The sequence below is a fragment of the Prionailurus viverrinus genome, chromosome A3 (assembly GCF_022837055.1).
Source record: "Prionailurus viverrinus isolate Anna chromosome A3, UM_Priviv_1.0, whole genome shotgun sequence".
In the NCBI taxonomy this organism is placed as follows: Eukaryota; Metazoa; Chordata; class Mammalia; order Carnivora; family Felidae; genus Prionailurus; species Prionailurus viverrinus.
The window spans coordinates 52,205,480-52,219,822 of record NC_062563.1 but is presented as its reverse complement, the minus strand read 5'-3'; the positions used below and the strand labels follow the sequence as shown (position 1 = coordinate 52,219,822).

At 36.8% G+C, this 14,343-nt stretch overlaps 1 protein-coding gene across 3 annotated transcripts in view; it reads left to right on the top strand.

Moving 5' to 3' along the window:
- Window positions 1-14,343, top strand: part of LOC125161834 (E3 SUMO-protein ligase RanBP2) — an 82,505-nt gene that overhangs the window by 56,941 nt on the left and 11,221 nt on the right. For 2 of the 3 annotated variants that reach the window (XM_047852007.1, XM_047852006.1), the window contains 4 exons: window positions 503-5,126; window positions 8,657-8,827; window positions 9,481-9,573; window positions 10,087-10,265. In XM_047852007.1, coding sequence (XP_047707963.1) covers window positions 503-5,126; window positions 8,657-8,827; window positions 9,481-9,573; window positions 10,087-10,265 — 5,067 coding nt within the window. The remainder of the gene's footprint in view (window positions 1-502; window positions 5,127-8,656; window positions 8,828-9,480; window positions 9,574-10,086; window positions 10,266-14,343) is intronic. The other variant, XM_047852008.1, reaches the window with a different exon arrangement.

Sequence of the window (14,343 nt, the reverse complement as noted above, 5' to 3'; positions counted from 1 at the left end):
TTCTGCTCGCTTGTGACCTTGGGCAAGTTTTTAAATCTCTCTATGCATTAGTTGCCTCATATGTAAAATGAGGATAATAATCCCTTAATTCATAGGGTTTTTGAGGATATTAAAATGAGATACTATATTAAGTGCTTAGAACAGTGCCCAGTTGGCACATTAGTAAATGCTTGATAAATGTTAGTCTCCATCATCATCATCATTATTGTTAACATCATTTTACACATTATTTAGGAATGAAGAAATTTATTCTGTGCATTTATTGTAGAATTGGATTTTTAAGATTCTGTCATTAGTTAAGACAGTTTTTATTAAAGAAAGGAGTATAACTGTAAGTATCTTTGTAAGTAATGTTGTCTTCTCTTGATGATGTGCTACATACCCTAATGATATTTTTACCTTATAATGCTCATATTTGTGGTTTGTGAGAATTGGTTTGCATCTAGTTATCTGTAATTTTGTAGACAACCTACAAAAAATTTTAACTTTTTTTTTCTTTTAGGGTCCAGTTTATGGCATGAATAGGCTTCCACCTCAACAACACATATATGCCTATTCCCAACAGATGCACACACCACCAGTCCAAAGCTCATCTGCTTGTATGTTCTCTCAAGAGATGTATGGTCCTCCATTGCGTTTTGAGTCTCCTGCAACAGGAATTCTATCACCCAGGGGTGATGATTACTTTAATTACAATGTTCAACAAACAAGCACAAATCCACCTTTGCCAGAACCAGGTTATTTCACAAAACCCCCAGTTGCAGCTCATGCTTCAAGATCTGCAGAATCTAAGGTTATAGAATTTGGAAAAACTAATTTTGTTCAGCCTGTGCCAGGTGAAGGAATAAGACCATCTTTGACAGCACCCGCACATACAACACAGCCAACTCCTTTTAAATTTAACTCAAATTTCAAGTCAAATGATGGTGACTTTACCTTTTCTTCACCCCAGGTTGTGACACAGCCCCCTTCTACAGCTTACAATAATAATGAAAGTCTTTTAGGTCTCCTAACTTCAGATAAACCTTTGCAAGGAGACAGCTACAGTGGACCAAAAGCTAGTCAAACCATTGGACCTCGAAATACGTTCAATTTCGGAAGTAAAAATGTGCCTGGAATTTCATTTACTGAAAACATGGGTCCAAATCAGCAAAAAAATTCTGGTTTTCGTCGAAGTGATGACATGTTTACTTTCCACGGTCCAGGGAAATCAGTATTTGGAACACCTGTGCCAGAGCTGGCCAACAAGAGTCATGAAACAGATGGAGGAAGTGCCCATGGTGATGATGATGATGATGGCCCTCACTTTGAGCCTGTGGTACCTCTTCCTGATAAGATTGAAGTAAAAACTGGTGAGGAAGATGAAGAAGAATTCTTTTGCAACCGTGCAAAATTATTTCGTTTTGATGCAGAATCCAAAGAATGGAAGGAACGTGGAATTGGCAATGTAAAAATCCTAAGACATAAAACATCTGGTAAAATTCGCCTTCTAATGAGACGAGAGCAAGTACTGAAAATCTGTGCAAATCATTACATCAGTCCAGATATGAAACTGACGCCAAATGCTGGCTCCGACAGATCTTTTGTGTGGCATGCTCTTGATTATGCAGATGAGTTGCCCAAGCCAGAACAACTTGCTATTAGATTCAAAACTCCTGAGGAAGCAGCACTTTTTAAGTGCAAATTTGAAGAGGCCCAGAGCATTTTAAAAGCCTTAGGAGCAAATGTAGCCTCAACCACAAATCAGTCTCTGAGAATTACAAAAGAACCCACAAGTCATGATAACAAAGATATTTGCAAATCTGATGCTGGAAACATGAATTTTGAATTTCAAATGGCAAAGAAAGAAGGGTCTTGGTGGCATTGTAATAGCTGCTCATTAAAGAATGCTGCAACTGCTAAGAAATGTGTGTCATGCCAGAATCTAAACCCAAACAGGAAAGATTTCCTTGGTCCGCCATTAGTTGAAACTGTTTCTGCTCTTACAACTGGCCCAGAAAATACTCCAGATAGATTTGCACCGATGACTCCAAAGAAAGAAGGTCACTGGGATTGTAGCATTTGCTTAGTAAGAAATGAACCTACTATATCTAGGTGCATTGCATGCCAGAATGCAAAGTCTGCCAACAAAAGTGGATCTTCATTTGTTCAGCAAGCTTCCTTTAAATTTGGCCAAGGAGATCTTTCAAAGTCTGTTAACAGTGATTTCAGGTCTGCTTTTTCTACGAAGGAAGGACAGTGGGATTGCAGTGTGTGCTTTGTACAAAATGAAGGAAGTTCTACAAAGTGTACTGCTTGTCAGAATCCAAGAAAACAGAGTTTACCTACGTCTTCTGTTCCAGCATCTGCTTCTTTTAAGTTTGGAACTTCAGAGACAAGTAAAACCCCGAAGAGTGGATTTGAGGACATGTTTGCTAAGAAGGAAGGACAGTGGGATTGCAATTTCTGCTTAGTACGAAATGAAGCAAATGCTACAGTATGTGTTGCTTGTCAGAATCCGGGTAAACCGAGTCAACCCACCTCTGCTGTTCCAACACCTGCCTCTTTTAAGTTTAGTACTTCAGAGACCAGCAAAGCTCCGAAGAGTGGATTTGAAGGAATGTTCACCAAGAAGGAAGGACAGTGGGATTGTAGTGTTTGCTCTGTGCAAAATGAGAGTTCTTCCTTGAAATGTGTGGCTTGTAATTCCTCTAAACCAACTCATAAACATATTGCAGAAGCTCCTTCAGCCTTCACACTGGGCTCAAAGACTAAGTTAAATGATTCTTCTGGAAGTCAGGTTGGAACAGGATTTAAAAGTAATTTTTCAGAAAAAACTTTTAAATTTGGTACTACAGAACAAGGATTTAAATTTGGGCATGTAGATCAAGAAAGTACACCTTCATTTACATTTCAGGGTTCTTCTAATACAGATCCTAAGTCAACAAAAGAAGGATTTAGTTTTTCTGTCCCTGTGTCTGCTGATGGGTTTAAATTTGGCATTCAGGAGCCTGGAAATCAAGAGAAGAAGAATGAAAAGCCCCTTGAAAATGACACTGGTGTTCAGGCTCAGGATATCAGTAATCAGAAGAATGGTAATGGTGTGATTTTTGGTCAAACTGGTAGCACATTTACCTTTGCAGATCTTGCAAAATCAACTTCAGGAGAAGGATTTCAGTTTGGCAAAAAAGATCCTAACTTCAAGGGATTTTCAGGTGCGGGAGAAAAATTATTCTCATCACAAAGCAGTAAAATGGCTGATAAAGCTGACACTTCTGCTGACCTTGAGAAAGATGATGATGCCTATAGAACCGAGGACAGTGATGACATCCATTTTGAACCAGTGGTTCAGATGCCTGAAAAAGTGGAACTTGTAACAGGAGAAGAAGATGAAAAAGTTCTTTATTCACAGCGGGTAAAATTATTTAGATTTGATGCTGAGATAAGTCAGTGGAAAGAAAGGGGTCTGGGGAACCTAAAAATTCTCAAGAATGAAGTCAATGGCAAGCTGCGAATGCTAATGCGAAGAGAGCAGGTACTGAAAGTATGTGCCAACCATTGGATAACAACTACAATGAACCTGAAGCCTCTCTCTGGGTCTGATAGAGCATGGATGTGGTTAGCGAGTGATTTTTCTGATGGTGATGCCAAACTAGAGCAGCTGGCAGCAAAATTTAAAACACCAGAGCTGGCTGAAGAATTCAAGCAGAAATTTGAGGAATGCCAGCGACTTCTATTAGATATACCACTTCAAACTCCTCATAAACTTGTAGACACTGGCAGAGCTGCCAAGTTAATCCAGAGAGCGGAAGAAATGAAGAGTGGATTAAAAGATTTCAAAACTTTTTTGACAAATGATCAAACAAAAGTCACTGATGGAGAGAATGAGAGCTCTGATGGTGGTGCTGCCAGTGCCTCTGATACAACTAACAAGCCAAACCCCGAAAACACGGGGCCCACACTGGAGTGGGACAACTATGATTTAAGGGAAGATGCTTTGGATGATAGTGTGAGTAGTAGTTCAGTACATGCTTCTCCATTGGCAAGTAGCCCTGTGAGGAAAAATCTCTTCCGCTTTGGTGAGTCAACAACAGGATTTAACTTCAGTTTTAAATCTGCTTTGAGTCCATCTAAATCTCCTGCCAAGTTGAATCAGAGTGGAACCTCAGTTGGCACTGATGAAGAATCTGATGTTACTCAAGAAGAAGAGAGAGATGGACAGTACTTTGAACCTGTCGTACCTTTACCTGATCTAGTGGAAGTGTCCAGTGGTGAGGAAAATGAACAAGTTGTTTTTAGTCACAGAGCAAAACTCTATAGGTATGATAAAGATGTTGGTCAGTGGAAAGAAAGAGGCATTGGTGATATAAAGATTTTACAGAATTATGATAATAAGCAAGTTCGCATAGTGATGAGAAGGGACCAGGTATTAAAACTTTGTGCCAATCACAGAATAACTCCAGACATGACTTTGCAAAATATGAAAGGGACAGAACGAGTGTGGGTGTGGACTGCCTGTGATTTTGCAGATGGAGAAAGGAAAGTAGAACATTTAGCTGTCCGTTTTAAACTACAGGATGTTGCAGATTCGTTTAAGAAAATATTTGATGAAGCAAAAATAGCCCAAGAAAAAGATTCTTTGATAACCCCTCATGTTTCTCGTTCAGCCACTCCCAGAGAGTCACCATGTGGCAAAATTGCTGTAGCTGTATTAGAAGAGACCACAAGAGAGAGGACAGATTTAATTCAGGGTGATGACACAGCAGATGCAACTTCAGAAGTTGGAGAAGCATCTAGCACATCTGAAACAACAACAAAAGCAGTAGTTTCTCCTCCAAAGTTTGTATTTGGTTCGGAGTCTGTTAAAAGTATTTTTAGTAGCGAAAAATCAAAACCATTTGCATTTGGCAACAGTTCAGCCACTGGGTCTTTGTTTGGGTTTAGTTTTAATGCACCTTTGAAAAATAACAGTAGTGATGCCAGTTCAGTAGTCCAGAGTGAATCTGAAAGAAAAGTGGAACCTAATTGCGAAGAGACGAAGAATTCAGATAGCAAACAGTCTTCAGATGGCAAAGTCAAAAATCTTTTTGCTGCTTTTCCAAAAGAAGAGTCCTCAACTAATTACACATTTAAAACACCAGAAAAAGGTAAGCGCTTAGTCTTTGGTATAAACAGAATTTTTTTTCCATTAATTTGTAAATATTTTGCTTGATGCATATACTTTTTGGTAGGATACTAACATTTTAGTAAAAGTTGGGTTATAATAGCTTTGTGAATAGTGAAAAAATATTGGTGCAGATTTTTTTTCTCCCTAAATCTGTTTCCCTGTGTTTAAACAGCAAAAGAAGGTGTGTGTGTGTGTGTGTGTGTGTGTGTGTGTGTGTGTGTGTGTAAGTTATTTAGGAGATCTGAGTAACTGGAAGATACTTATATCATGCTTAGTGCAGAGAACAAGAACCTAATACAGTACCAAAGTTTAGTGACTCATGTACTTGAATCATGAGTATTACCTCGAGTCTGATTTTTTTAAGTGTCCATTATTCAACATATTATTCTCTTGTCACTCAAAAAACATGGTACTGAGATGTTTATAAGTTATGTAAGGAAGCCTTGCTGCTATTATTAAGAGTAAAGAATGAAATTACTAAGATAAATAAATATGTAACACAGCCCCAAATTGGTATAAATTGAGGTATTCTGGCTTTTTATATTTTAAAATCACATTGACTTTGATTCTCAAAATGTTCAAAAATGAAATACTCTTTATTTTCTAGGATTTAATTTTAGCCTTTTTAAATCTAATCCAATGGCTTTTTGGACCAGCATCCCTTCCTCACAGCTTGAGAACAAAGGTATAGAGCTAGCATTCTCGGTATGAGATGACATCAGTTGTTTTTTTGTTTTTTGTTTTTTTAAGCAGCTGGTAGTCCTTAGCATAGTAACTGGCTGTATGAAATTAAGTATTTAACACACAGTGTGCATGTTAAAGAATGTGTGTTTAAACAAGTACTTTTTGACTAGGGGTGTGTAACACCCTTTAATGCTGTTTTTTTGTTTTTTGTTTTTTAATGTACTTGGATGTCCTGTTTTCTCACTATTGCAAAGCATTATTTTGAGGTAGATCCATATGGTCTTTACCTTTCACTGCTTTGTACTTCATTATTCTGTCATTTTCAGCTGTGCTTAATGAAGACCTGTGTTTTCTCTAACATTTATCTTTAGCCAGTAAGTAATGTTTCCAGTATCCAAACATGTGATGGCAGCATGTATACACATGAAACAGGGTTTCCTTTTAAGGCTATCCTTTTAGACAGGGTTTAGAAAAATATCATATTTGAAAGTAGACTTCATTTTTAACAGCCACCATTAAATGCTAGTATGTTATAAAAGTGTTGGTATTAGAGTGGAATAATAGGAAGTGGGGGATCTGTTGAAGACCTTAAGAGCAAGGTTAGGGAATTGAAAACCCGTTATCAGTATCTAATAACATATCTTGAGTAACCCAAATATGTTCAATGGTAAAGTGACAGTCCTTGATTTTGGGGGGCCTTCAATTTTTATTTTAAGTTTGTTTATTTATTTTGAGAGAGAGAGAGAGAGGGAGAGGGGGAAGGAGAGCATGAGTGAGGGAGGAGCAGAGAGAGGGGGGAGAGAGAATCCCAAGCAGGCTCCACACTGTCAGTGTAGATCCCAGTGTGGGGCTTGATTTCATGAACTGAAATCATGAGCTGAGCCTAAATCAAGAGTCAGGTACTCAACCTACTGAGCCACCCAGGTGCCCCTCTTTTTTTAATAATGTTTGTTTGTTTATTTATATGTTTATTTTATTTTTTTAGAGAGAGAGAGAGAGAGAGAGAGAGAGACAGAGCATGAGTGGGGGAGGGGCAGAGAAAGAGAGGGAGACAAAGAATCTGAAACAGGCTCCAGGCTCTGAGCTGTCAGCACAGAGCCCAATGTGGGGCTTGAACTTGGGAATGGCGATGTCATGACCTAGTCTGAAGTCAGACGTTTAACCAACTGAGCCACCCATGCGCCCCTTAATGTTTATTTTTTTGAGAGAGAGAGAGAATGCATGCTCACGAGTGGCAGAGGGGCCGAGAAAGAAGCTGGGAGAGAGAAGCAGGCTCCATGCTGTCAGCGCAGAGCCCGATGTGGGGCTTGAACTTATGAACCATGAGATCATGACCTGAGCTGAAATCGAGAGTTGGGTGCTTAATCGATTGAGCCACCCAGGCGCCCCTCAATTTTTAAGTATACCAATCACATTACTAGCTAAAGCAGCCCTTAAGCTTTTCTTGAGGATGTATTCTTTGAGAAATTATTGAAGAGTGTGGACTTTTTCCTGTAAATGACATACATTTGCATGCACAGTCTGCGGGACCTAGGTTAATCCTTCACTCGAGCAAATTTGCCAGTATACTACTGCAGGACAGAAAGCTTTATTCTGTTTCAAGTCCAAGAATGTCATAGTCCCAAAGGATCTTAGAGATGGAGAGTTCAGACCTGAGGAAACTGAGGCACAGCGGGCTGTCTGAAATGCTCAAATTGTCTTTACCAGTTAATAACAGAATTGGAGTAAGAATCTGTATCCTACATTAGTCATACTATGTTTTTCTAATTAAAGAGAGTAAAAGGCAAGTTTAACATTGTAATAGGGTTCTAATTCTCTAGATCAGGTCAAATATGACCTGTGTATATAATTTAGAATTTTCTAATATCCACATTAAAAAATAGAATAAGAAGAAACAGGTGCAAAAAAAAAGGAGATGAAATTAATTTTAACAATCTATACAGACTATATCTGAAATACCATTTCAAGTTCTAATCATAAAAAAAAAAAAAAGATTTTTTTTTTGTGTGTGTGTGTGTGTGCTAAGTCTTTAAAATCCAGTGTGTATTGTTCTACTTGGAGCACAACTCAGTTTGGAATGGCCACATTTCAAGTGTTTAATAGCCACGTGTGGCTAGGCTACCATATCAGACAGCACCAGTTGGTACATAGCATGCCTCATGATTTGCTTTACCCATTCCTTTTGCTAAATACTCTTCTTTATAGACCAGAGTATATTGTATGAAGAATCCCTTTATTCTTCCTTTTTTTCAGCTATAAAAATTTGTGTTAGTTTTTTATAGTGTTACCCCTAGGATAACTGTTTTAATTTGGTTTTATCTATTATCATGCTTGGAAATACACAAAACTGGATGTAACTCTGAACACCTGCCATCCTTGGCAATTGTTAACTTTCCCTGTAGTAACTAATCATGGTTAGCTTTTGCATTAATTTCGTATTCATACTAATCCTTGCTCATGATTTACGTTAAGTTTTTTCAGTTGTTTAAAATGCATGGATATTTTGCTCAGCTATTGTTTATATGCCAAATACGGTTATGGCAGCATTGTTTAAATACCTTTTAAAATTATAGCCAGTAATGGCAATTTTTTTTTCAACGATCAGTAAGTAAAAGCAGTTTTTTTGGTTTTAATGGATTCTATATTCACTAAGGATTTTTGATGGAATGTTAAATCGGGCTTCTAATTCTCTACAGAGCTCTGTCCACATCAAAGTTTATGTGTTTAACCTAAAGATAAGTGGCGTGGTTTTATTTTCAGTTAGAATATTCATGTTAATACCTACTTAACTCCTGGTCTTTATAATTTTTTTGACCTGTTTTATAGCAAAAGAGAAGGAAAAGCCTGAAGATTCTCCCTCAGAGGATGATGTTCTCATTGTGTATGAGTTAACCCCGACCCCTGAACAAAAAGCTCTTGCAAGCAAACTTAAACTTCCTCCAACTTTCTTCTGCTATAAGAATAAACCAGATTATATTAGTGAAGAAGAAGAGGATGGTAAATCTTTTGTTATTTTAAAAGCATTCTGTCTGTGCTAATTTTAGTAATGTTTAAATTGTTTAAGCCTGCCTCTTAGAGCCCATAACTCCTGTCCTTATAGGTAGATGTTTATCCTCAGTGTGTGTGTAAATAGTCAATGGATGTAATGATTGAAACAACTGCATTTTTTAAGTAAGGATGTTTTGGATGACTACTGTGAGCAGAGCAGGTATTTTGAGAGAATTGAAAAGAATCCTAATTTCCCTATACACTTAGAGGGATGAGAGAGTGATGAGTCAGATAGGGGTCTGATTATGGAAAACTTTGTGAGCCACAGTAGAGTTTTTCAGCAGGGGAGTTTGCATGTTCAGAAAGAGTTTCAGCAGGATCAGTTGAGTTAGTGAGATAGAGAATCGGGTTGTGGGACATGGAGATAGGAAGATGAGCCAGAATGATAGTAAAACAGCTCAGAGGAGAGCCTGAATGAAATTTCTGTGATGACAGGAGAGGCATTAGGAATATAGAATTGGCAAAACTGGGTGCTCTTTCAATGGGGGTGGGCGGTGAGGGAAAGTATGAAATTGGAGGATAATTTCTAGATTTATGGCTGGGAAAATTCCTAAAACTTACTAGAAATTCTTTTTGTTTAATAAAATCAATTATACTTTAAGATGAAGATTTTGAAACAGCTGTCAAGAAACTTAATGGAAAATTATATCTGGATGACTCAGAAAAATGTAGACCATTAGAAGAAAAGCTAGCAGGTATGTTAAATTAAAATTACTAGTTAAAATGTTTTTTAAAAATCTTCTGTTTAAAAGGAATCTTTAGGGCGCCTGGGTGCCTCAGTCAGTCAAACGTCCAACTTCAACTTCAGCCCAAGTCATGATCTCATGGTTTGTGAGTTCAAGCCCTGTATCTGGCTCACCTCTATCAGCGCAGAGCCCACTTCGGATCCCCTGTCCTCCTCTTTGTCTGCCCCTCTCCCGCTCATGCTCTCTCTCTCAAAAATGAGTAAACATAAAAAGAAAAGGCATTTTCTAATCTGATCATTTTTATGATTATCAGATTTACTTATGTGATATGCCTGTGGCAATTTAAAATATTTGAAAATAATATGAAGTATAAAACATTGTTTTCCTGGTGATCCTTGTTCTCCATTAGCATTCATAGGTATTGCTATCTGGGTCTGTAATCTGTAGATTATATGGAGGACAATTCTTGGAGAGTAGTTGGACTTCTAACTTTCTTTTGCTTGTGTTGTGTGGGATTTTCAGATAATGAAAAAGAATGTGTTATTATTTGGGAAAAGAAACCAACAGTTGAAGAGAAGGCAAAAGCAGATACATTAAAGCTTCCACCTACATTTTTTTGTGGAGTCTGCAGTGATACTGATGAGGACAATGGAAATGGGGAAGACTTTCAATCAGAGTTACAAAAAGTTCAGGACTCTCAAGTAAGAGCATCTCCATTGTTTTCCTTCTGGTTGAGTTGCCATTGTTGATGCAGTAGATTAGAATATTCTTACCAAATGGTAATAATGTGTTGTGGATAGCAAATGGATTAGGCATTTACCAATCAGCTTTGGCCAGAGAAGGAGGAATGTTGTTCTACAGAGAGGACTTAAAGTTTCTCTCCTGTGTATATGTTGGATTTTTGCAGGGATGGGAGAGATGGACTGTGCAGATATTCTTAAGAATGTTTATCATAATACCAAGAATGATATTAAGTAGTTAATTTTTCATGCAAGTTAGTTCATTTTGTGGTGGGTGGAGTGGATAGGAAGTGGCATTTGAGACTCAGTTTCAATGGCATTTGAGACTTAGCAAGGTGGCCTATACCTTGCTTTGTAAATTTCATGATTTGATTACTTTCTTTTAAAAAAATTTTTTTAACATGTATTTATTTTTGAGAGAGAGAAGAGACAGCACAAGTGGGGGAGGGGTAGAGAGGGAGGGGGACACAGAATCCAAAGCAGGCTCCAGGCTCTGAGCTGTCAGAGAGCCCGATGTGGGGCTTGAACCCACAAACGGTGAGATCATGACCTGAGCTGAAGTCGGACGCTTAATCAGCTGAGCCACCCCGGTGCCCCTTGATTTGTTTACTTTCTTAGCTTAAAAGTAGTGATAATTTTAATAGGTATCAACACCTTGGTATCTTAATTTGTATTCCACAGAAACTAGAAGACAAGATCTCTGTCTAGTTAATTTGTTCATAATCTAATATTGACATCTATTCAGAATGTTCCTTTCCCCCTCAAGTAACACTGTTTTTTGATGGTTTGTTTTTATTCTTAGATGATTAAGATGAAGTAGAGTTCTGGAATTAGTTATGAATGTGGTGGTTTATTTAAAGGATATATGGCTAGAGAGAGATGTGTTGTAACACATGGTCTTAGTCTGTAAGAAATTTATTGCTCTTCATTGACTCTGAGCAGTCTAGCTGACCACCTAGGATGTGTAGGTTTAAACTTAATCTATCAGTACACATACAATTAATGGCCATCAGCTGATGTAATGCTAATCATGTTCTCATTTACAACCAGATAGATTTATTTGTGGAAATCTGAAGTTTTTGCAGCAGTGGCCTTACTGAGTGTTCCATTTAAGGTATATTTCAAATCACTCAACAGTTTCCCTGGACTTACTGGGCATACACAGTATTTAATAGCTGTTACTCTAATTACTAACTGCTAGAGGCTTTATCACGTATTCAGCAAATGCAGTAGTCATATTAATATAAATTTAGATTATGCAAATTTAAACAGTATGATTTAAATATGGCCTCTTGTGTGCAAAACTTAAAGTTACTGATTTAAAATGTATTTTAAAATTTAAGGGGCGCCTGGGTGGCTCAGTCAGTTAAGCATCCGATTTTGGCTCAGATCATGATCTTATGGTTCGTGGGTTCAAGCCCCGCATCAGCTCTGTGCTACCAGTGTAGAGCCTGCTTGGAATTCTCTCTCTTTCCCTCTCTCTCGCCCCCTGACCCCACTCATACTTTCTCTCTCTCAAAAATAAGTAAATAAACTAAAAAAAAAAAAAAATTAAACTGAAAAATAATTTCAGCACTGATGTACACACTGAATTATACATCATTTATTCTTATTTTCCACCTTGTGGTGCCACTTTAGCTGGTACACAAGAATTTGGTATCTTTTGTCAGTATTTTGTGAAACATGCTTTTATAGGAGTTGAAATATCTTATTTGAGGTGACTTGTGTTATTTTAAAACATTCATTATTGTCATAACTTAATAAAATAATCCTATAATTATCACAATGTTCATTAAATAGCAGTACTACTGGCTGTTCAAAAATACTTTGGGTACTAAAGTTAAATGTGATAAACCTTTATAAAGGTTGAAAAAAATGGCACAGTAAATTATAAAATTTCAGGAGAACAAGCACCCTTTGATACAGACATGAAATAGAAAACCAAAAACCATTAAAGCTAATATGCTATAATGGATGTAAATTTATACTCTCTCAGAATGCATTGTTCCTACTGTGACACTCAGTCTAATTCATCTTAGATATGCATCCCTTGCATAAAATGGTTATGTGTACTCTATAAATGTTTACCGTTGAGCTAGCACTGTGCTGACGATTGGGTATACGGTAATGAACAAAACAGAAGTAATCTGACTTGTCTGTGTGGAGTTTTCCATTCAAGGACTGTAAGGCATTAGCAGCTGGATTAAAACAATTCCTCTCACCCAAGCAATTCTAGGCTACTTATTTGGGGTAACGTTTATTGTGATATAATTCACATATTGTGCACCCCATCCATTTTAGAGCGTACAGTTCAGTAGTTTTTAGTATATTCACATGGTTATGCAACCGTTACCACAGTGAATTTTGAACAGTTTCACCACCCCAAGAAGAAAACCTCTAACCTCTAACAGTCACCACCCTTCCCCATTTTGCCCGAGCTCTTCCATCTCAAGAAACCATTACCCCTGATGGACTTTCTGTCTCTATAGGTTTGCCTATTTTTTGGACATTTTGTATAAATAAGTCATGATAATATGTGGCCTTTTGTGTCTGGCTTCTTTCATTTAATGTTTTCAAGGTATAGCTACATTGTAGTGTATATATGCATTTTATTAATTTTTATGGCTGAGTAATACTCTGTTGTATTGGATATATTACATTTCATTTATCCATTCATCTGTTGATGATCATTTAGGTTGTTTTTACTTTACTTTTTGTCTGTTGTGAATAATACTGCTATGATAGCCTAAAACATTTGACACATAGAATGATTTATCTTTTCCTTGTGTTTTGGTACATTAAAAAATAAGGATTTTTTTCATTTGTAGTAATTTTTTTATAGAAGTAAAATTCACTTTTTGTTGTGTGTATATGTGTGTGTCTATTTTCTAGGAGTTCTTTTATATGTTTGAATTCTTGTAATTCTCACCAGAGACAGGATATGGAACAATTCCAACACCCCCCAAAATTTCCTTCATATTGTCCCTTTGTATTTATAACCTTTTCTGCCCATATCTTTGGGCAATTGCTGTTGTGTTTTCTGTTTCTATATTTTTGCCTTTTCCAGACTAACATGTGAATGGAATCCTACAGTATGTAATTTTTGATGCTGGCCTTTTTCACTCAGCATAATGCCCTTGAGATTTGTCCCAAGTTATTGTGTGTAGTAATAGTTTGTTCCTGTCTACCACTAAGTAGTCCATTGTGTAGATGTACCACAGTTTATTCATTGATCCATTGAAGGTCATTTCCAATTTATTTTGCTCTTTTTCTAGTTTCTTAAAATGGAAGCTTTAAATGACTGATTTAAGACCATTTTTCATTTCTATAAATATTTAATGCTGTAAGCTTCTTTCTAGGAACTGTTCAGCTTCATCCAACAAGTGTTGCTATGTGATATTTTTACTTTCATTCCGTTAAAATATTTATTTTCCTTGAGATACTCTTTTTTATATATGCGTTAGATAGTATGTTGCTTCCAAATACTTGGTGATTTTCCAAATATTGTTCTGTTATTGATTTCTAGTTTAATTCCATTATTGTCTGTGAACATAATTTGAGTAATTTTAGTTCTTAGAAGCCTAATGAAGGCTGTCTTGGTGATTGTTGTACACTTGAAAAGAATGTATAGTCTGCTCTTTTGGCATAGAGTGTTCTATAAATGTTAATTAGCTCAAACTAGTTGATACTGTGTTGTCCAGGTCTCATATATAAGACTCACATTTTAATTAGAGGACTGTTGCTAGGCATAATTGTAGATTTGTCTGTTTCTCCTATCAATTTTTGCTTAATGTACTTTTTTAGAAAGTGCCCCCCTGCTTCTGTTTTCTGGAAGACATTGTAGGAATTGCTATTATTTCTTTCTTAAATGTTTGATAGAACTCACTACTGAAACCATTTGACCTGGAGGGATATTAATTAATAATACATTTTCTTTAATAGATAATAGGCCTATTCAAGGTTATCTGTTTCTTTAATAGATAATAGGCCTATTCAAGGCCAGTATCAAAGATTACATACTGTAGGATTCCATTCATAT